The following is a 21,205-nucleotide window of genomic DNA, read 5'->3' on the forward strand; positions in this document are numbered from 1 at the left end:
CCCGGCCGGACCGCGGGGGTCGCTCGGTGCGCTGCTTCCCCGTGGGCCTGGGCGCAGCGCGGGGGTCGGAGTGCTTCGCCGCCCCCCCAGCCCCCCGTGCATCCGGCGCCCGGCCCGTGGCTGTGGCCGTCTGTAGGTGCAACGCCCGCTCTCCCGTGGCTGATTAGCCACGCGGTGGTGGTAGCTGAGTGGTACAGGTGGCGTCTTGTTTCTTCTCTTTTATTTTTAAAAAAGTCAGCTGGTGTTGAGGACATCTGGACTCTGGTTTAGGCTGTTCGTGTTGTGGCATGTGAGCTCTGGCAGGTGACATGTCCCCACTACTGTTTCCATTGATTTCAGCAGGCCTGCTCATTTTTAGAGCTTCGCCCATGAAGGGTGTCTGTCAGCTAACACCCTTTATAGGCTTTTTGCATTCTTATGGTTAACAGATAGACTTTGTTAATTCGGGGTTTAGAGACACAAACAACTGACATCACAGAACAACTGCTATCGCTGGCAACAGGCCAGAAGATTGTATCCCACCTTTTCAGACAAAGACCTGACTGTGACTGTTGTTTTCATTTTGCTTGTTTTGATTACAGTGTTAGATGTAGGACCCCAAGGCTGGCAGGCTGCAGAAGACGGCAGCTTCTTTTTAGCTAAACAGTATGAATGGTAATAAAGGTGTTTGTTTCTTCACTGGATTGTTTTGGAAGAGGTTTCTACTTAAGGTGTCCTTTCCTCATATTCAGTAGATCTAACAGGTCTAAGAATTTCTTGAAAGCCTCTTCAGGATGGCTGCATTTCATGGATTTAAAAAACTTGATCAGCGAGAGCTTGGGAGACAAAATACACTGTCAGAGGAAAACAATTTTACAGCTATCTTTTTATATGTAGCAGTCCTGCCTGATCACTAATAAGCTGCACTTCTAAACAAATTAGTATGTTTTACGGCATTTGGGAGAAGTGAGGTGTTTTCTCTTTTTTGTTGGTTTTTTAGTGCCTAAGGAGTTCATCATGCAATACAGCGATGTCGTTTATCTCTCTGGACAGAAGTGATCTATCTTGACTTTAAAAATAAGAATTCCTGACCTATAGAAAGCCTTTTCTTTTAAAAAATGCATAGCACTAAGTTCATGTAGTTGTTAGACTTCTGATGTTAAACAGGTGAATGTGTAAATGGGAGAGGCCATTGCCATGCTTACCTCTGCTTCAGACTTGATACAGAGAAATTAATTGCTCCTCTCACAAAACTGTAGGAGATGCCAAGTGTCTCTGGTTAACATGTGACATAAAATTCTTCTGTTAATTGCTTGATTTAGCACTCTTCCACTGCATCAGGTAGAACTCTGCTTGTTGTCAGCCTATCTGCAATAGACTCAGTGTGAAAGATGGACATAAGTAACTCCTGCATGTTGCGATTTTTTTGTTTGTTTGTTTGTTTTGCTTTTTCCCCATTAGTCACAGTTGGAGTAATACTAGCTTCTTTTGTCTTCTCTCTAAAGGAATTACATTCCAGGAAGTAGAAGAAAAAGTCTGTTGTATTCTTGCTTTCTTTAGCCTAAGTGGCTCGGTGGAAAATACTTTACAAAACTTCTCTGACTAGTTGCATTCTGTTTCAAGGTTTGTTTTGTGGAAGAGGTGGAGCTGAAATATGAAGATAGGTTTTGTATTTTCCTTTTTTTTAAGTGGTATTCTGGGGTCTGAACTTGGGTTCCATTTTTTAATTTCCCAGATCTTACCTGGCAGTTTAAAGAAATAAAACAAATTCCTCTTTTTCCATGTGTCATTCATCAATCCAAAGGTGGATTTTAAAATATATTTTTAAAAATATTGGAAACCCTCCTTGGGCATGTGTCATTATTACAAGTAGTACATGCTGGGATCTTGCTGAAGGTTGCACTTAGGATTTTGTAGTACACAGCTGTGTGTGTAGTTGATAAGTTTTACTGAAGTTTAAGTCAAGAGCCCACCTTCACAGCATGCAATAGGTTCAGCCTTCCATTGCCATCAGCTGCATATAGTTTCTCAAGTCAATCCTTTTCAGTGAAACATGAAAGTATCAGAAAGATTTAGGCACATGACAGGAAGCAATATGCCCTTCCTGCAAACTAAAATTCATCTAAAAAATGAACACCTGGGGCAGAGAAGAAGAATTGGAGCTCACTTGTTTCATCCAGTCAAAATTAGGTGAATGTCAATTATGGCACAGCAGTGACTGTAAATAATTTTTTTTAAAAAAATTACAGCTACAAGTTTCTATTGTGATTAATGTTCAGGATTTGTCAGCTAAAAGTTGCTAATTTGGGGGGAATGAGTGCAGTGAGTTACTCGGTTATCATAGATGGTAGAAGAGTGTCAGCTGAAAGCCCTGAGCAGCCCTTCTGCTTTGCAATAGGAAATAAAGATGATGAGGCAGTTATCTTGCACAGTTGCAAACTGTGATACCTTTTAGTTGGTCTTTTGATAGAAGCTCAAGAGCCAAAAAACCTCACCATCCCCTAAAAATGACAATTTTTTTTTTTAAAGTCTTGAAATTGTCTTTGGAGCTGTGTACTAATGGCAAAGAGGAACTGTTACAGTACTAGGTCGTAGCCCTTCCCTGTTTCAGCAAAAGCTGGTCCCCTCTTTGCACTCGGTGAAAACAAGAGGGAGGGACCATCCTGCAGAGTTTGACCACCTTCTCTATACACATACATTCTTCTGAAAATGAGAAAATACTTTCCATCTTGGTGCCCTCTTACACAGGTGCTTCCACAGGGAAGTAAGGAATCCCTGCTGTGCACTCAGTGCTGAAGAGAAGTTATAAAAATCTCAGCATTGAAATAACTACAGGTAGTTTAGGGGTATTGCTATACTTGAGTATTTTTCGAATGGATGCAGGCTTTGCAGAGAGAAGCTATGGCATGCTCATTAACTGTATCTGATTGAACCTATGTACTAAATAGAGGGCATCCATGTGAATTCTCTATGCCTAGAATGAGGTTTACTACAGCTGCTTTTCAATTACAGTATTGATTCCTGCTAAGGTTGGCATTTTGCATTCAAAAACACGGCTACACATCAAAGCTTTGTGCAACAGGAATGTCTTTTTTACAAGAATGAGTGGTTTAACTATCAGATGTGTAATTCTGGATAGACAATTTGATCAGTAGCTTTTCTAAGATAACTAAAGCAGTTGTGGAAAACATTTTTTGATACTGAAATATTATACCAAGCAGGCTGTCATCAAATAACAACTTTGATATGTTTGCAGGAGACTGGCACTTGTGAAAAGTCTCATCTGAGTAGATCTTTGAAGAATTTAGCAAATTTTGAATATACATTCAACCTAGAAACAGAATTTTTTTTAGATTTTGAAGACATAAATCAGGAGAACACATTTAAGAAAAGTAATAATTTGTAATATCTAGTTATGAAAGCGAAATGTATTTAAGAATGAGAAATATGCTGAATATTATGAGAATAATTTACTGTGTAGACAATATGGCTGCATGATTATCTATTGTATAGGTACTGAATTTTTTTTTTGGCAGCAGGATTATGCATGCATGTGCAGTGAATGTGGTTTGCTGTGCCTGTGCAGATAAATCGGTTTTCCATGGACCATATGTCTGATCTAGTTCTCATCTCAAGTGTGCTGAGCTCCCGTTCTCAGACAAGGTGCCTTCTGTTAGTTATAAAATGGGTAACTGTAATGATGAGACTCAAAAGTGAATTTGCTGTACAGTGAGTGATTCTATTGAAGTCAAGGTGCTAGCAAGCTATGATTTGTATTATTAGTAATGTATTTTGAAGAATTGAAGCACATCACCAATACAGTCGTGTGACTTGCCTGAAAATACCTTGGAGTTCATTCTGGGATTCAAATGTTTCACATAAAATTATTTTTATAACAGTCAGAAATCTGTGAGGAATGTGGTTCCTTACCAGACTTTTGAGGGAAGAGAAGGAAAGATAGAATTTTAAAACGGCTTTTCTAAATACTTTTTCTGGCCTTTTCATCTTTGGCATATACAGCTTGCATACAAGATCTCCTCTTAACAAGTAGGATTTAGAAATGGCTTAGTAATAGCAATGTTTGTTTTTTGAGCTCTGAATAGCGAAGGTGAAAGTGCTTCTTGCTCCAGGATTTCACTTGCTGTCAGTCTGGGAGAAGGATTTACTGAATAGTCAGATTTAGTGAAGAATATGCTATGAAAAACTTAAGTTGCAACTAAACTAAAACATTGAGTTCTAACTAAAATCTGACGTTTCTCATACACTTCTGTGACTGTCACTGAAATGCTCAGTAGTTACCAGGAATAAACATCATTTCTGGGTTATGGTTGCAGGGACTTAAAACTACCTCCTGACCTTCCAGGAATGATTTGTAACAGAGTTTAAATTTGCCACAATCTGAGTATCACTGCCATTGGCAGCTGTGTGGTGCTTCAGTCTGAAGCAAAAACTCAAGCCTTCATTCCCACCCAGGAAAATGGATTGCAACTCAGATATTTAAACTAAGGAAGAGCAAGTTCTGCACATGTGAGTTGTTCCCAGAAGCTAATTGGCAGAAGTCTAATATATACCAAAATATGGCTTTTACCTGCCCTGATAATCCCTGAGACCCAAAGAGACTTTTGTGAAGTCTTTGAGGGATTTCTGTAGGCAGTGGCCTTTGAAACATAACCATATGGACATAATGGCTACAAGCCAGAAGTCTTGTTATTCTGGCCTCTTGGGAAGATATTAGAAAATAGAGATATACAGTTTGATGTCCTGGTTTATTTGCTTTTATATAAATGCGCATAACAGTTGAAATTAAACAATAGTAGCTATAGAATGGGCTTATAAGAGTAATTACCTTAATTATGATACATTTCTGGCCCCAAATGTACAAGTGGGTGTACTTTTTTGTTGTGTATAAACTTGAATAACAGGTTTGTAAAGAAGTGCCTCAGAATGTATAAGATCATTTTTGTGCTTCATTCATGATCAAATATTTATAATTGTTTTAGATATCACTGAAAATAGGCATTATTAATATCTTTAAATTAGGCTTGTGCATACTCCCACAATAAATTTCTTCAATAGAGAATGTTCTCAGGTAAACTTGTTACATCTCTAATGGTTTTCTTAAGTGATTATTTCAAAGATGGAAACTGTGTGAACATCATGTTAATTATTCCTTAGAAAGCAAATGGCCATGCTTCTAGTTTCAACCTGAGAGCAGTGCTGCTTGCTTTCTTTTTACAGAAACACATTGCTTGTTTTTTAAAAAATACTTTTCATGTTATATGAAGCTTTTTTTTAAAGCTTAGAATGTGAATTGTACTTGCTCTGGCTTGTAGCCAGTGTCATCCTTACTGCTCCCAGGGCTCATCTATTGGTCCATCCACAAACTGGCTGTGGGTTGGCAGAGTATCATACAAAATATTGTTCAGCCATATAAAGTGACTAAAAAAGAGGTTTTGTTTTCAGTGTTTTGTTCTTTTTGTTATGTTTTCAAGAAGCTGTTGACTCATGGGAGCCCTATCAAAATATTGTTACGGTAATCTTGAATATTATTTTCCACTGATTTTAATCTATTTTTTAGGGGTTTTAAAAATAGCCTTAGTGTGTAAATGTTCCTTTAGTAAAGAATGCCACTTGTGATTGTTATTTAGAGTGGTTATTGTTATTTAAGTTTGTTGTTTTAATCTATGTATGCTGGACAGGGAATTCTCTTACCCCACCCTGACACCTTTCCTCCCTTTATCTCTTCCAGGTTTTGGTCGGAAGGATGTAGTTGAATATTTACTTCAAAGTGGTGCCAATGTCCACGCACGGGATGATGGAGGCCTTATTCCTCTTCACAATGCTTGCTCCTTTGGTCATGCTGAAGTTGTCAATCTTCTCTTGCGGCATGGTGCAGATCCTAATGCTCGGGATAATTGGAATTACACTCCTCTTCATGAAGCTGCCATTAAGGGCAAAACAGATGTCTGCATTGGTAATTTTATCCCACTCTTCCTGTGACTAATTTCTTTTCACTGTGAAAAATCAAGAGCCTTTAAAGACAATTTTTACTCTGTGAAGCTATGGCTGGTGTAAGGATTAAAACTAAAAATCGTTGATAAACTGAAATTCATATGCCAGTTTTATAAGAAATAAGTTTTTAGATATATTTTTGACAATTGTCCAAGTGTGAAGGTTCACATTGACATCATGGGGGAAGAGCTTTAGAGTGACATGATGAAGCTAGATTCTCTTCTACTTCAGCCTAAGCTCTTACGCTGCCTTCTGCTGCTACTCGCAGTACAGTGAAAAGAACAAAACTGGTTTTAATAATGGATTCGTTATGTCTCTGTATATGAGCCATGTTAACTTAGTTAAGGATAGGAGCTAAACTTCAGTTATATTGACCACTTGTTTTGTCTATACAGTTCTTCAGAGTTAGGAAGATGTAGGACGTGGTCAAGAAATGAATTTTTTTATTGTGTGGTTTGTTCTCATTTATTTTATTAAGGAGCACGTCTGGATAGCTGTGTACATAGTGTTGCCAGTTTGGCCCCAGTATGAGTGCAAGGTGCATGGCCTGCTCCTGCTATGTACAGTTTAGGGCATAGCCACTTGTGGATCTGAGACAGCATGCTCTGGATCTGATGGGAGGTAGTTACTGTTTTTGGTGGTGTGTCAGTCACACAGTCTTTCAACTGAGACTGCCTCCTGCCAGGCTGGCCAGGCTGTGATTGTTCCATTTCTACTCTGCTTTTTTCTCATAAAACATGTCTAGACATGTTTCAGTAGTTAAACTGTTCACAGATGACATGAAGGAATTCTGACATTAAAAATTTGAGAGGGGAAGTTAGGATCAGTAACTGAATACTTATTTTGTTGTTTGCGGCTTACGGTAATGATACATCTCGTAAGCCTTGTCTTACAGAATTGTTTACTCATGGAAAACTTTGGCATTTTGTAGTATTGCTGCAGCATGGTGCTGAACCAACCATCCGGAACACAGATGGAAGAACAGCTCTGGATTTAGCAGACCCATCTGCAAAAGCAGTGCTGACTGGTAAGTGATAATCTTTAGATTACATTATGACTAATAACAGTCAAATTAATGTAATATAGTATTATGGTGTTTGTCTTTCTGATATTACTTCAACTTCTCTCTGTTTTATCATTCTAAATAGAAATTCCCATATGGTCTTCATCATCTCAGTTGTGGGATGTGTTCTGGATAAATAGTTTATTGTGCTAGTTCAGTAATGGACTGTCAAATTTTTAGCACTTATGTTCTCCAAAATTATGAAAGAGCAGGGTAAGCAGTGGACTTCACATATATATATATATATATATATGTTTATTTAACAACTTAAGAAACTCCCTTTTGTCTTCCAGGTGAATACAAGAAAGATGAACTCTTAGAAAGTGCCAGGTATGCATGTTTGGAAGATATCTGGAATTTAGTTATATTTTCAGAATTGTATGTAGTGAATATGTGTATATTGGTTTTGAGCTGACATTCCACCTAGATGCTAAGCTTTGGCTGTAGCCTGTGAATAAATCTACAAAAATAGTTATATAAATGCATTTTTGTTTTCTCTTTAATGCTGACAATACAGAAGTGAATATATAGCAAGGAAAAATAAAAAAAACATAGTAAGCTGCTGAAAACTGGCATAAAAATATTTCTGCCCATTTCACATCTTGTTTTTCAGGAATGGTAATGAAGAAAAGATGATGTCTCTTCTTACACCGTTAAATGTTAACTGTCATGCAAGTGACGGCAGGAAGGTATTTTTGTTTAAAACAAGATTAAAATTAGTTTTCTCTTACATGTTTCGCAGTTATTATTGAACCAGATTTTAAGAATTCTAAACATACAGAATCTATCTATTTAATATAGATGGAAAAATAAGATTGTATCTCTTTAGCAGCGAGCTGATTTTTTTTATTTGTTTTTTAACCTTAAAAGGGCTATATAGGTATTTCCATCTAGGAGCAGTAAACACCTGTTCATTTGGAAGTTTGATCTTCATAGCTGCAGTGATAACGAAGGGATGCCTTTTCATAGATTCTTGTTCCTATCACAGACAGAAACACACAGGCCCCTTATTTGCCATACACCCTAGACAGGTTACCACTGCTGTTTTGGGAACAAGCTTTTTATCGCTATATGTACTGGTAAGGAACTATAAGAAAAATGTTCAAAATCTCCTTTCTAAATGTCCTGATAGTCTCCTGGGTTCGGCCTCTACTCTACTGAAGGTTCAGATTATTGAGATTCAATTTTTGGCATCCTCGTTGTTCTCATTAAGTATATGTACTCATTCACTTAAGTTTTGTTTGAGTGAGTTTCCCTGTTTAAGGCTTTGTAGTAAGATACTGAGATATCCAAAACACATATGCATCTCTATTTTCTCATTTTCTAATTATGAAACACATCGTCTAGGAACTGTACAAACCCAGATCAGTTGTTGGGTTTATAAATGATACAGGATAAGATTTCTCTTCACTAATTTGTGCTCTTGGTGATGCTGATGGGTATGCCTGAGTGCATTTTTTAGAAGAGATCATAGAGCAGTTATCCAACTGCACTGTGGAGGGAGAGAATTTAGAAGAGAACATTGTTTCCCTCATACTTCACTGACAGCACTCACAGATGTGGATAACAATCTCTGTTGTTAATTTTTAAATATAATCTGTTGATTGTCAGGGAGGTCTCTTTATGAATTACCAGTTGTTCTTTCTAATGGCATCTTACTTCCCCTTCCACAAGGGACGTAGTTTGTCCCAGCAATGTATTTATGGTTATGGTAGGCTAAAAGATAAAAATGGACTGCAGGACTCAAAAATCCTTTAGGAAGGCCTTCGTTGCAAGAATGTGTTAGTGATGGAGTAAATTCAGGATTTATGTTTATGATGACCATCATAAATACTGACTAATGAGAGTAGTCAGTAAAGAATGAACATAGTTATCAAATGTCTGATTCAATCACCCTGATTTTTTTTAAATGTTGCAAGTACTTCATGGACTTCAGTAATTAGTACTGTTAACAAGTTTTGGCAAAAAAAATATAAAATCAACCCTTGATTTTATGTTACTGATTACTTCTACATTCTCTCATTTCAGTCTACTCCTTTACATTTAGCAGCTGGGTATAACCGTGTAAAAATAGTACAGCTCTTACTGCAACATGGTGCTGACGTGCATGCTAAGGATAAAGGGTATGTTCATTTTTCCTTTGTTCAGAATAAACAGAATTTGTTAAAAATTTAGATGAAGTCAAGAATAATCATACTTTTTTAACCGTGAAGGATTTCTAACTTGAGACCATTATGCCATCTTTAACTTTTCTGTTATGACAAAAATGCAATGTGTACAGGCTTAAGACTTGTCAATCAGTAGATTCCATATTGAGGTGACCATAGAACATTCTGCCTTTTGGGTATCACGAGTCAGATTATTATCTGTTGTTTAATAAAATATGTTCATACACCACTGTGAAGTCAGCAGGTATTTCGATGATTGAATAAATCTTAATTTTCTTTCTACTTTTAAATTTCTGTTGTTTCTTTTTGCAAAGAATGTGATAAAAATTGAAGATCTGTTTCCCATAGGTTTTATTTGGACTACATTTTTAAGCATTTGGTTGTTATGTCAGGAAATGTAGTGATATATAGACATGCTAAGTTTATTTAGTTACATAAAATAATGAAAACCCCGCTTTTAAAATGTATATTTAAGTACATTAAAGATTATGGAAAGCAAACTCTTACTCCTTCTTTTTCCTAGGATCACTTCACAGCTACATAAATAGTTACCTGATCAGACAGCTTTAATTGTCCCCTTGGGGTTGGCATTCACTTTTGCTGTTTCTCCCTTACCTAGCCCACAGTGAAAGAATGCACTTTGAGCAATTTCTCATTTGCTCCTGAGATAACTAGGATTGAGAGAGTTTGAAGCTGGCTTTCAAACCTCTGTAGCTCTACTGTTACTGTAGATTATTGTACAGTTACTTAATATTGTACAGTTACTTAAACATTAGCCAAAGACTTCTTTAGTTCCAAAGGAGAAGATAATCTTATGGCAACATTCTTGTGAAAAAGGAAGTAATTACTGTCAGTCCTGAAAATCCCCTGCAGATAGTTCTTCCTGCTTAGGGTTGAGCCTGAGCAGAACCATTTCATTTGCAGTAAAGCAGTGCAATTAATTTCTCATCTTCCGGTTATTTTAAGTGTTTATTTTTCTGAAAAATGCTGATAGGATTTTCTGGCTTCTTCAATTTATTTCCCCTCAACTTCATCTGAAGATCTCTGATACTATTTTTGTAAAATGTGCAAGGTGCAACGTAGTACCATTTGCAATGTTACAGATGCATTTGGAATGGAAATATGCATACTAAGATAATCATCCTCCCCCTTTCTCTCCTGTATAGAGATTTGGTGCCACTTCACAATGCCTGTTCCTATGGTCATTATGAAGTAACAGAGCTTCTAGTAAAGGTTGGTCTTTGAAGAGATTAAGTTGCATATTGTTAAATAAGAACCATGTATAATAGACTAATGCAAGTTGCGTATTTCTTTAATTTTGTACTTAGATTTACAGAACTTAATTATAGATGGCTTTTGCTCTCCATTTTAGTGATTATTAAGCTGGAGCTACAGAATCTTCTGCTTGCAGAGAAACTTTTTATCTTGTAAATGTGCTTTCTGTGCTCCAAAGTTTAATGTTTTTGTACCACCAAGTAAATACTTTTTTATCTCAACCTTCCCACTCTCACCCCAAAAAACCTGCAGGGAAAACAAAAAAAACCCAAAACCAAACCAAAACAAAACCCAGAATAAAAGAGCAATATTTTGAGTTTGACAATAGAAAAATATTTGAGAAGACAGTAATAAGAGGTTTTTGAGAAGAATACTAGTAAAGATGTTTAATGAGTAATCAGTCTCCTGAGGGAATGAACTTTATGACATTAGTTCTGACCCTGAATTGTAGCCTTCACCTCAAAGAAAGAAAAATGTGTCAGTGTTCCTAACATAAGTGATCTGTGAGAACTGAGGTGTTTTATCTGGATTATGTTAACCTTGAAGATAAACTATGGTATGTATTAAACTAGTGGCTCGAAGATGTGGCCTGCAAAAATCTGTGAATGTTGTCCACCAGGGGACCTCTGAACTCTACCCACTCTCAGCTGCTACAGCAAATGATGATCATTTTAAGAGCTGGAAGTGTTCTGTTAGATAACTCTAGATGTTTGGATGCTCAGTGAATAGCTCTTGTTATTCTATCCTATGTGTCTCAGTCCCCACTAATTCGATGTGTCTTTCTATTTAGCAAAAATTAAGTAAAAAAAAAAAATCACTGCAGTAAGCATATATTGTAGTAAGTATAAATAGTCAAGGTATTTTCTATAATTCTGTTTCATGGAAAAAAAACTCTACAACTCAAATAGTAATCATTTCTCTGTATCACTTCAGAGGCCAGTTGTAAAGTACATCTTTACAGTTGTACTGTACAAAAAACTCTCCTCTTGCCTAGATGCTACTACATGTCTTAACTGTTAAGCTAGAGTTGTATTCCCTGTTGGATTTCTGTTCCAGTCAATCTTGAATTATTTTTCACAAAGCCTTACAGCTTTAATGGGAGCAATGGGAAGGAGCATGTCCTATCAGACTTGCTTACACACAGAACTCAGGGTGCACACAGAATGTTACTAGAGAAGAATTACACAGACATTAATCATCCAGAAGTATTACTTGCAGAACTATGTACTTAAATGTTTTGAGTTTAAGTCAACTTGGAGTACCTATCTCCTTCTAGATACCTTGACATTCATAATCTTGTGGGTTATTCACAGAACATGTATTTATCTTAGTGCAACTGTTCACTTTGTACTTTTTCTAGAGCAACAAGAAACAGGGGCTTGTTCAAAGGTGATTTGGAGTATATGAATTAGGCTCTTTTTGTGATTTGACATGTAGCAGAGCTACTCTCCTTTTAGAGATGCTGGAGGAAGTCTGAAGAGATTAGCCTGCCTTTTGCTTCTTTGAATGTACCTCTGAGACACTATGGGATTAAAAACTGCAGTGTGCTGAAATGTTGCATTATATTGAAAAGTTTGGAGAATGTCTTGGATACAATTTACATACAAGCACTTATTTATTTATTTATTTATTTTCTTAAGTCTGTTGTGTTGAAACTAATGACAGAAGTCTTTTTCTAATTATCTGGTTTTGATATCGCATCTTTTTTACCCCTTTCCCTTTCAAGCATGGAGCATGTGTGAATGCAATGGATCTGTGGCAATTCACCCCTCTGCATGAAGCAGCTTCTAAGAACAGGGTGGAAGTATGTTCTCTTTTGTTAAGTTATGGTGCTGACCCAACGCTGTTGAACTGTCACAACAAAAGCACCATTGATTTGGCTCCAACACCCCAATTAAAAGAACGATTAGCATGTGAGTATAAAGTGAGGTCAGTTCTACAGTTATAGATTGCAGTGTGTATGTAGGTTGCCTAGACAGTAACCTGACAGAAATGAGATTTGGAAAATGCTTACACTTTCCAAGCAATTGTGCAGGGTTGGACAGTAAATTTCATTCCTTGTAATTTGAGATTGCAAGATTTTCTGAATATAGGTATTTAAAATAATTTTATTGTCAATTTTAGTCATGTGGGTTTTGTGGCTTTTCTTCCCTGAATACACGCTTTCCCTCACGACCTTTCATTTTGCATAATTTCTCCTGTTATTGCATCAACTGCTGAAATACTCATTTTTATTCCACTGTACTTTGAAGAAAAGACATAACTGTTTAGAATGCTGAATATGTTGAGTATGCCACAATCACTAAAAATACAAAGAAATTGATGAAGCATTGATTTTTGTCCCACAAACTTAAGGAGTTGAAAAGAATTACTTCAATTTCTTTTCTTGAGTGGTCAAACAATAACTTCCTGGGATATGTACAGAAATTATCAGTGAATAATGTTAGCATTCAGAAATGGTTTTCTAAAGGCAGGTCAGAAGTTGAGATTTATATATGCTTGAATTGGTACATATGCAAAGCGTGAAACCTAGAACAGTGGTGAGTGAAATAAATCTTGTTCAGCCAGTTTGGATGTCTCTGGTTTTGGTTTAGAAACAAAGAACATTCCTGTAGTGTTTTGACTTAGCTAACAAGTTCTGTCAAGTGATGTAATAAGCCCGAGTTGGAAATGTCTGCACCATGGCTTACTGAATAAAATGAATATTTTTATCTAACTGAAAGAAACAGTCTTCTTGATCCTTCTCAGTTTAAGGAGTGTAACCTTCTGGTATGTATTTATTTCTTTTTAAAGATGAATTCAAAGGTCACTCATTGCTACAGGCTGCAAGAGAATCAGATGTAGCTCGTATAAAGAAACATCTTTCATTGGAGACAGTGAACTTCAAGCATCCTCAAACACATGAGACAGCATTGGTAATATCTCAGGATTTATTAATTATTTTGCATATATTGTGGCTGACCTAAACATACTAGGTGATAGTTTAGAACTAAAAATTTCAGTGTCAAACAATATAATTCAGACTGACCTGGAACACCCAGTGTCTAATTAAACAAATAACATTGGTTAATATTTTGTCCTTAAGGTTAATGTTAAGACTATTCTAAATTGCCTGTTTAATTTAGATTGTCTAAATGACTGTTTTTCTGTAGAATAGGTCTAGTTTTAAGCAGCAACAAGCTACATATGTTAACTTTGTGTGTAAAGCTTGAAGGTTTCCAGCAGTTACTGGAGAGGACCTCTGAAAAATACCAGAGTACATCCAAAAGCCCATGTAGAATCTTCTGAATGAATAAGCTTTTACGTGTTTTAGGTTTTTTTCTGTTGACTTTGCGCACAACCAGCTCTTAACTGCCAGGTGATCGGCAAGCAGTAAAACGTGTATATTGCTAGCTAGTTGTTAATGCCACAATTTTTAATGTTCTCAGCACTGTGCTGCTGCATCTCCGTATCCTAAGAGAAAACAAGTATGTGAATTGCTGCTGAGGAAAGGAGCCAACATCAATGAAAAAACAAAAGAGTGAGTGATTACAAATGAATACTCTTAAGTGTTCAGTTACAAGATGTTGCAAAAAACGTCTTAATTTTTTTTTTTTTTTAAGCTTCTTGACTCCTCTGCATGTGGCATCAGAAAAGGCTCATAATGATGTTGTTGAAGTAGTTGTGAAACATGAAGCTAAGGTATGAACTACTATTCATGCTTCTTTTTGTTGAGGTTTGCCTGCTATATAGGTTTTCATACTATGAGAATGGACAGCTGAGTAGATAGACTTTTCTAAGATAATTTGTTTCGGAAGGTTGTAGATTTATATGCTTAAGACATAAGCCATCAGTCAATCAGTACATTGAGGCATTGTTTTTTTGGTCCTGTTTTCTGAGAAGTGCAGATGTAGTTCTCACTGTTAACTGAAAGCTTGTAGAGTGTCTTATTTGATGCTTCATTGTCCAGCAGCAGTAGTGAAATGCTTAAGGAAAAAAAAAAGAAAGTAGGGGATATGTATAAACAACAAGAAGCTTGACTGAACTATACAACAGGCATGCTTTATGTGGTGTTCTGTGCAGTAAAAATTACAGTGAAGGCAAAATGTTAATTCATAACATAGTGTTTAGTTCAAATTCCCACAAAAAAGTGGAGTAAAACTAGGAGTTGAATCTCTCATGGAAATTTGATTGCAGCCTGACTGCTGTGACGTTTCCAAAGCAATGAACAAAACCAGAGAAATAGTAGGGAATACAAGGAACCTTTGGGTGCAGGGTTTTATATTGTTAAGTACATCTTGACTGAAACATATAGAGAGTCTTCAATCTGAAAACCACAATAAGCCAATGCAGGTAAAAGCTGTTCTGCATGTTGGCACTGAGGATTTATGCTGCCATGAGCAAAATACTGGCCTACTTCTGTATGTGGTAAAATTGCTGTAACTGTTTCACAGATGATTATTCACATGCCTCTAAAAGGGAGACTATTCTTTCTCAGTAAATGTAGTTATAACTTTATGAACTGCTTTTATTTAGATTTTTGTCTTTTGATATGTCCTGACCTTTGGAAATATTCTGTTCTTTTAATTAAAGTAAGAATGATGTTTGTGAAACTCTCCCAGTCAACAACGAAAGCAACTTTAAGATTAAGTTTTGATGGTAATATTTCTTGTTTGTGTTATTTTTAGGTTAATGCGTTAGATAATCTTGGCCAGACTTCTCTTCATAGAGCGGCACATTGTGGTCATCTTCAGACGTGCAGGTTGCTGTTGAGTTCTGGGTGTGATCCTTCCATTGTGTCTCTGCAGGGCTTTACAGCCTTACAAATGGGGACTGAAAGTGTGCAACAGCTACTACAAGGTACAACTGATTTGTTCAAGATCCACTTCTGAAGTAATGTGGTGCATCATTTTACTTGTCATTTCAAGTGCTGTTGAGAAATAATAGTGAACAAAAGGAAAAAAAAAAAAAAAACCACACCAAAACCAAAAAAACCCCAACTTTCTACAAAAGACAGGACTGAGTTTTGTAGTTCTTGTTCCATAACCACATCCACAGAGAATGCCTGCTCTAGGTGTAGTTAACAATATCATTTACACTCTAGTATTCAGCTACACAGATTGTCAGAGAATCTCAGAATGTTTCATGGTCTAACCACCTGGAATAATTTTGAAAAAATCATTATGTAGGGAGAGGGGCTGCTTTGTAAGTCTGAGCAGAGGCAGCAGGGTATGTGGATTTTCAAGAGTAAGGTTTGGACATTATACACATAGGTAAGCTGTTTGATGTAGTCTAATTCTGAAACTAATACGAATATTTGGTTCCACAGTATTTCAAGATGGATAGGAAGCATGTTGCTGAAGGCAACTTTGTAAGGGCTAATAGCTACAGTTGTAGGTAGTAAGAAAAGACAAAACTTGTCTGTAATTGGTTAACTTTTTTTTTAAGGGAAAATACTTGAAATACTCAAATGTTTTCCTGTCTTAACAAATTCCTTCAACTACATACACTTACCTGTCTTGCAACCTCATTTATTTTGCAGAAGGCATCCCGTTAGGTAATTCCGATGCAGATCGACAGTTGCTGGAGGCTGCAAAGGCTGGAGATGTGGATACTGTAAAAGTAAGCTTAAACCTGTCCAAAAAATAAGAGGAAATTATATTCCAAACTATAATTTCTCTAAACAGGAAATCAAACAGCCCTTCACTGACTGCTTTAGAGTTGTGATCCCTGTTCTAGAACCTCTCTATTGCACAAATGTTACAGATGACAAAATGTAATCCAGAAGTTTTGACTTAGTGTGAAAAGACACAGGTGTGGATTTGGGAGGAGGGATTATTTAATTATTTTTTTCTTAGGTCACAATATGTGAAAAGTAAAGGTTTTATGTAAAAATAAATGAAGAAATAAACTTTCATTTAATTAAAACATTTTTTCAACTTAAAACTGTGCCAACACTATATATAGTGATGTATGTTTTATTTTGGGGATTCCACAGAAACTATGTACAGTTCAAAGTGTGAACTGCAGAGATATTGAAGGACGTCAGTCTACACCTCTTCATTTTGCAGCTGGATATAATAGGGTATCCGTTGTTGAGTATCTTCTTCAGCATGGAGCTGACGTGCATGCAAAAGATAAGGGGTAAATATTCAAATGTATATTTTCTTGGCAATTGTAATTGCTGGTATTTGTCAGCTCTTGAATATCGCTAGTTGATAAGCGTGCCATCTTTATTCAGGAATTCCATTTTTTTGTTTTTGTGGAAAGTTCTGTTAGAATGAAGATGTTCAGAATATCCACAAAAGTGTTTTGCAGTACTTGAGACTAGACCATCAAGAATTTCTCTGGCCCTGTTTTTTTACTTCAGTGGTACTGCTGATTGCATTTTTACCACTTTGGTAGTAGGTATTTGTACTGTATTAGACTATTGTGGGAAATTATTTTTAAATTTTTTTTTATGGTTTGATTGTTGAAGGTGCATTTTGTTTTAAGTTTAGATCACTTTGAAAAAAGACCCAATTTTTAAAGGTGATTTTTCTCTTTTTATAATTGCTTCCAGAGGACTTGTCCCTTTACATAATGCTTGCTCATATGGTCACTATGAAGTTGCAGAACTGCTGGTTAAACATGGTGCAGTTGTCAATGTAGCTGACTTGTGGAAATTTACTCCTTTGCATGAGGCTGCAGCAAAAGGAAAATACGAGATTTGCAAACTCCTGTTACAGGTATTACATATGATAGTGAGGGGTTACATTCTTTTCTTTCTTGTTCAGTCTGAAATGTGATTTGACTTCTTTAAGAAATTGATTTGTGGTTTGTGGTTTCTGAATGACTGTAGTTTGTTTTCAGTACAATAGTTACTATTAGCAACTATGTTGTACTTTCTCACACTGTAAATAGAAGGCTCTCTCTAAAGGATTCAAGTATGTGTCAGCATACTTGCTCAGTAAGGCATAAAATGCCTAAAATGCAATGTGTTTATTCTACTTATGTACTTACCACCTGGTTTTGATGTGCACAGCATGGAGCTGACCCTACAAAGAAAAACAGAGATGGAAATACTCCTCTGGACCTTGTTAAAGATGGTGATACTGATATACAAGACCTTCTTAGAGGAGACGCAGCTCTGTTAGATGCTGCAAAGAAAGGTTGTTTGGCTCGAGTAAAAAAGCTGTGTTCACCTGACAATGTCAACTGCCGAGACACGCAAGGACGGCATTCAACACCGCTACATTTAGCAGGTCAGTGTTTTATTTAACTGGTTTGATCAGACTTACTGGTTACTGTGGTTGAACTTTCCTATGTCTAAGCAAGTGTAAAGTGTAGCCTCAAGCTAGGGGATTCTATATTTTCTCTTAAAAAACCCCCTAGGTTTTTTTATGTATATTAATCCCGTGTTCCTCTTCTAAAGTGTTTAATGACTTTAATTTCCTATTCTCACTAGCCAAAGAGGATCTTTCATTTTTTTATTGACAGAGTTTTTAAAACCAAATAGGGTGAAGCTGTCCTCACTAATAGGTAATACACTGTCTTCACTGGGATTAACATCTTAACTTTCAAGTATTTAAGTGAATTACTACTTCTCTACAACCTGTTGAAGATTTTTCTTTGAATATGTTTTATTTATTGTGTGCTTTTGCAACCTTCCAGCTGGTTACAACAATTTGGAGGTTGCAGAGTACCTGCTACAGCATGGAGCAGATGTGAATGCACAGGATAAAGGAGGTTTGATTCCTCTGCACAATGCAGCATCTTATGGGGTAAACATCTCAAACTTTGAGTCTTTATTTTTTTAAAATATAAATAAAAGTGATACATTTCATTGACAGCATTGTGAGCCAATACTCGCTAGAAAGCTTTTGCCATTGAGTTGTAATGTAATCTTATTTGTAAAACACACAAAAAAAAATTATCATAGTCAGCTCATTGTATAGGTGAAGACTTGATTTTGTAAAATCATGGTTGGAATTTAGAGAATTGAGTTTTCTGAACATGACTGCTTAGAAAACCAGCAGCCTGAAAGGTGTTCCATTAAATGCATTTCCTTACCTGTGTCAGTTGAATTTTATCAGCAAGATCTCATTTTCACTTACTTGGTTGGTGTTGGGACACTAATTGTTATTCTGCACTTCCTGGATCTTTGTGCTTGGATCAAGTCTTTAATCAAAACAGTTGGAGTACTTACCAAACTGGAAGTTCTAATTCAGGCTTTTTTCCTTCAAATTCCCCTGGATTTGGAATTTTATTGTAGGCTGTCCTGTTTCCCAAGAGAATAAATCTTAACTTTTTAATGGTATGTTATAGGTAAGGAAGAAAACACTTTAATACTCTTCTTTTTTTTTTAATCACAATTAAAAAGTAAATGTGTTCTAAGAAAATTCAAAATGAGGATTACAGAGAAGTATTAGTAATAGTTCTGAGTTAATTTAATACACTTTAGTACCTTGGATTAACGGGTATTTTTATTTTCCAGCATGTTGATGTAGCAGCTTTACTTATAAAGTATAACGCATGTGTGAATGCTACAGACAAATGGGCTTTCACACCTCTGCATGAAGCAGCCCAGAAAGGAAGGACACAGCTTTGTGCCCTGTTACTGGCACATGGGGCTGATCCTACTCTGAAAAACCAAGAAGGACAAACACCACTGGATCTGGTCACTGTAAGTGATGGGGCTCTTCTTCGGAAATCTGTACTTACCTGCCATTTGTGGCAGTTCATCTAAAAACTATCTTTTAAAGAAACAAAAAGTAATAAGGCAACTTCTGCAAAATTTAAAATATTGTGGTTTCTCTGCTATTTATATGAGCCTGGTAAGGAAAGTCAGTAGAGCCTTTATAAACCTTCTTTAAATATTTTGTTGCTCAAGACTTCTTATTTCAAGATGGACAGGGTGTGGGGGGAAAAAAAAACAACAAAGGGATTTCAGGCTTATAATTTCATGCTTTTAATTTGGTACTAATACAAAAATTGTGTCAATAAAATGTATGCAAACTTCGTAGCAACATGAATTTGGGAAACTGTCTGGCTGTTAAGTTTCTACATGTTTTTTTCCTAAGTATTATAATACAATTCAAAGCTATACTCAGAGTAACTGTTCTGTTTCATAAATTCTAGTTGCCAGTAGAAGCTTTTGTTCACTTTTCCTAGAAAATTAATTCTGTTAACCATCCCTAAAGTTTTTTACAAATAGCCTTTACTTTTTATCTTATTACAGCTTTTATTTATGAACATTTTACAGTTTCATGTATGCTGTTGCCAGAAAAGGCCTTTTATAAACTGCACTATAAAATGCATATTTTTCCAATATAGATTTATTTATTTTGTGGTATACTTAAAAGTCTGGAGTAATGGTAATGCATTCTAGGAAAAAAAGGTGTCTAAAAGTGTTCCTCGGTTTTGATAAATTGTTTTCTGCTATTTAGGCAGACGATGTCAGCGCATTATTGACGGCAGCAATGCCTCCTTCTGCCTTACCAACTTGCTACAAACCTCAGGTTATAAGTGTGTCTCAGACTACAGGTTCTACAGCTGATTCCCTGTCTTCTGTTCCATCCAGTCCATCAAGTCTGTCTGCTGCGAGTAGTCTTGACAACTTGTCTGGTAGTTTTTCTGAACTTCCTTCTGTTGTTGGTACAAACAGCACAGAGGGAGCTACCGTTCTGGAGAAAAAAGAAGGTGAGGCTTTTGCAGTTAGGAACGAGTAACATTTTATACCATATGGTAAAAAGAATACACACAATTTCAGTACTTTCCCCTTACAGAATCTTTAAAATGTTGGGGTTTTGCTGCACAGAACCAAAATGGGGAATTGTGTTTTAAAAGATAAGTCAAATGAAGTTTGGCTCCATACCAAACAGTATTTTACTACAAACTTTATCTCATTTCTAAGAGGCTATTCTTAGATCGGATATCTTGAAAAGGTTACTTCTGTACCATTTTAGTTCTTAAAATATTTTCAGTTTGAACATGCATTTCTGGTAGCTAGTTAGTTGCGTATCTCATGGAAGCACAAAAACTGCTCTTGGGAGGGCTAGATAGAAATCTTAGAGTACTAGGGTAGATTAAGTAATAGTTGCCACTGCCTGGTGATACAGATATTTATTCCCTATTTTCAAAAACCAGGAATTTTTGTCTTGTTATTTCCACAGACAGTGTGAGATGTGTATACTTCATTCTGAGATATATGTATGAATGTTCATTGTGAGTTGTTGTTCTTCCCAGTTTCAGGTGTAGATTTTAGCATAAATCAGTTTGTGCGGAACCTTGGCCTTGAACATCTAATTGACATATTTGAGAGAGAACAGGTAAGTAGCTATATTTATTTCTAGATACTCAGCTAGAAAGCAAGGGAGAATAAATACTGACTTTAGAATATTGTAAGGCATCAAAATGAGTGGAATAAAGGAAGGAGATGTAACTGCCTTTTAAAATGTATATATAGTACAAATATCAAAGTATATGTGTACATATAAAAAACGGGGGGGGAATAATGTCTCTATCAGTTGGAGAGTGGAGGCATGTTTCCTTTCAGTGGTATAAATGGTGGAGTAAATAAGTAGTCAGTGTTGATGAGTAATTTCTGGTTTTGTTTCTGTTGGCTTGAATACATCTAGAAAACTTTCTCAAATCGGAAGCATGATCCTTGTAAGAAATAAGAGTTAAACGTTTGTAGTTTGTAGCATTAAAGACAAAAGTTTAGCAAGAATAGTTGAGTAAAAGTACA

General features: G+C 36.2%; 1 protein-coding gene across 1 annotated transcript in view; it reads left to right on the plus strand.

Annotated features, from left to right (window-relative positions):
• Window positions 1-21,205, plus strand: part of TNKS2 (tankyrase 2) — a 32,957-nt gene that overhangs the window by 201 nt on the left and 11,551 nt on the right. The window contains exons 2-21 of the mRNA XM_026851487.1: window positions 582-654; window positions 5,679-5,953; window positions 6,923-7,018; window positions 7,348-7,384; window positions 7,668-7,743; window positions 9,083-9,177; window positions 10,389-10,455; window positions 12,224-12,410; window positions 13,291-13,412; window positions 13,926-14,017; window positions 14,100-14,178; window positions 15,165-15,336; window positions 16,019-16,098; window positions 16,475-16,620; window positions 17,039-17,204; window positions 17,501-17,720; window positions 18,130-18,239; window positions 18,953-19,141; window positions 19,905-20,157; window positions 20,704-20,786. Coding sequence (XP_026707288.1) covers window positions 582-654; window positions 5,679-5,953; window positions 6,923-7,018; window positions 7,348-7,384; window positions 7,668-7,743; window positions 9,083-9,177; window positions 10,389-10,455; window positions 12,224-12,410; window positions 13,291-13,412; window positions 13,926-14,017; window positions 14,100-14,178; window positions 15,165-15,336; window positions 16,019-16,098; window positions 16,475-16,620; window positions 17,039-17,204; window positions 17,501-17,720; window positions 18,130-18,239; window positions 18,953-19,141; window positions 19,905-20,157; window positions 20,704-20,786 — 2,618 coding nt within the window. The remainder of the gene's footprint in view (window positions 1-581; window positions 655-5,678; window positions 5,954-6,922; window positions 7,019-7,347; window positions 7,385-7,667; window positions 7,744-9,082; window positions 9,178-10,388; window positions 10,456-12,223; window positions 12,411-13,290; window positions 13,413-13,925; window positions 14,018-14,099; window positions 14,179-15,164; window positions 15,337-16,018; window positions 16,099-16,474; window positions 16,621-17,038; window positions 17,205-17,500; window positions 17,721-18,129; window positions 18,240-18,952; window positions 19,142-19,904; window positions 20,158-20,703; window positions 20,787-21,205) is intronic.

This window comes from Athene cunicularia, assembly GCF_003259725.1.
Source record: "Athene cunicularia isolate RWA chromosome 6 unlocalized genomic scaffold, athCun1 chr6_part1, whole genome shotgun sequence".
Lineage (NCBI taxonomy): Eukaryota > Metazoa > Chordata > Aves > Strigiformes > Strigidae > Athene > Athene cunicularia.